We start from the raw sequence: 1,984 nt of genomic DNA on the forward strand, positions 1-1,984 counted from the left end.
GAAAAAAAAAGGGGGGGAAACTAAAAGTAATAGATAGTATCTACAAGACCAAGCAAGAACTTACTGCACACAGCAGCTTCCTACAATTCATGGAGATAAGAGCATGGAGAAGAAGGTTCTGGCAAGCAACAGAACAAGAGGAAAACAGCCAAAGAGAGTGGGTGTGGCAGAGGCTTTCAAAGAGACTGGGTGTGATTACAGGGGTCTTACTTCACCTCGATCTGTGACTTCAAATTCAGTTACAGCTTCAAGTTTGTTCCAAGCATTCACTGAGTCATAATTTGCAGAATTGAAACATTTCCATAGAACAACATTGTAAAATCACATATAAATCAGCAGCCTACATCCCACTCTCAAGTCAGGGCAGTGGCAGGCTTTAGGAATGTGTGGAGACTTTCAGTATTGATTTCTGCACATAAGGACAGGATAGTGAATAGAGGCATGTCTCTTGATGACAGGCAGACCATGCTGGAGGGCACTGAGCCCATCCTTGCTGGGTGTCCACATCTACCCAAATGTGCTGGTCAGCTCCTAATGACACTTTTGTGGAACTTCTGTGACCTTACTCCAACACAGGGATTTCAGATGCACTGGGTACTCAGTCTTCATTGAGACGATGACTCAGCGCTGGGTGTTACAGAAGACAGGGAACCTCCTGAGCACTGAGTCCAATCTACTCAGAAGTGGTGAAGCCAATCAGGAGGCAAGTAGTGGACGTCCCTCCATGCACAGATTACCTAATACAGCAGTAAACACTTGGAGGAAGAACATCTGAGATGGTTGTTGACTTTTTTATGCCCCTTGTCTTCTTTCCTCTGCCTCCCAGTCGACAGCATCTCCACAAGATGGCCAACTCCACCATGGTGACCGAGTTTCTCCTCATGGGCTTTGCTGAAGGCTGGAAACTAAGGTTCCTCTACTCCATGTTATTCTTATTCATGTACCTGGCCACCCTCTTAGGGAACCTTCTCATCGTCACCGTCACCACTGCTGACCAGAACCTGCACACACCCATGTACTTCTTCCTCAGGAACCTGTCTGTCTTGGACATGTGCTATATTTCCGTCACTGTCCCCACTGCCTGTGTCAACTCTCTCACTGGACACAGGGCCATTTCAGTGGCTGGCTGTGCAACACAGATCTTCTTGGTCATTTTTTGTGCCTTTGTGGAGATTCTTTTTCTCACCATCATGGCCTGGGACCGCTATGTGGCCATCTGCCTGCCCCTCCATTATTCAACTATCATAAACCTCCAACTTTGTGTCCGCCTGACCCTGGCTTCCCTGCTCAGTGGCCTGGTCTACGCAGGTGCACACACTGGAAACACACTACAGCTGAACTTCTGTGGCTCTAACGAGGTCCCTCAGTTCTTCTGTGATGTCCCCTCGCTGCTGAGGCTCTCTTGCTCTGACACGTCCAGCAATGAGCTCTCCATTCTCATCTCTGCTGTGGTTGTCTGTGGAGGCTGCTTTGTTTTCATCACCATGTCCTATGTGTGCATATTTTCTACTGTGCTCAGGTTCCCCACACAGGAGCAGGGGAAGGCCTTCTCTACCTGCATCCCCCACATCCTCGTGGTGACCGTCTTCCTCAGTTCTATCTCTTACGTGTGTCTACAGCCATCAGTGACCTCTGAGGGGACTCAGGACATTGGTCCTTCTGTGTTTTACACTATAGTTCCTCCCCTCTTGAATCCTATCATCTACAGTCTCAGAAACAAACAGGTAAAGGAAGCTGTGCGGAAAGTCATATTGAGAAGGGTTTATTCCAGAAAAAAATAAAGATATTTAAAATGGTAATTCTCATTTCACCCAATGACTTAGAAACTTTAAGAAAGCATTTCTTGTGTGCATTTTACATATTAGACCTCCTGCCACAGTACCATCCCCTTGAGGCCTATAGACTCAAGTGTTTTCAGGAAATGCTGAGCATTTCATTTACAATTTCTATTCTCCTTCCCCACATTTTAAAAAATTTCAGCAAC

General features: G+C 46.5%; 1 protein-coding gene across 1 annotated transcript; it reads left to right on the forward strand.

The window, feature by feature from the left end:
- The first annotated feature begins 845 nt into the window (after nucleotides 1-845).
- On the forward strand, nucleotides 846-1,781 carry LOC113177918 (olfactory receptor 14C36-like). The gene has a single exon (XM_026382424.2). The coding sequence runs from the start codon at nucleotides 846-848 to the stop codon at nucleotides 1,779-1,781; it is 936 nt and encodes a 311-aa protein (XP_026238209.2).
- The last annotated feature ends 203 nt before the right edge of the window (nucleotides 1,782-1,984 follow it).

This window comes from Urocitellus parryii, chromosome 1 (genome assembly GCF_045843805.1).
Source record: "Urocitellus parryii isolate mUroPar1 chromosome 1, mUroPar1.hap1, whole genome shotgun sequence".
Lineage (NCBI taxonomy): Eukaryota > Metazoa > Chordata > Mammalia > Rodentia > Sciuridae > Urocitellus > Urocitellus parryii.

Bases quoted from the DNA above. Each gene is read 5' to 3' on its own strand.
- LOC113177918 (XM_026382424.2), top strand. From the start codon at position 846: ATGGCCAACTCCACCATGGTGACCGAGTTTCTCCTCATGGGCTTTGCT.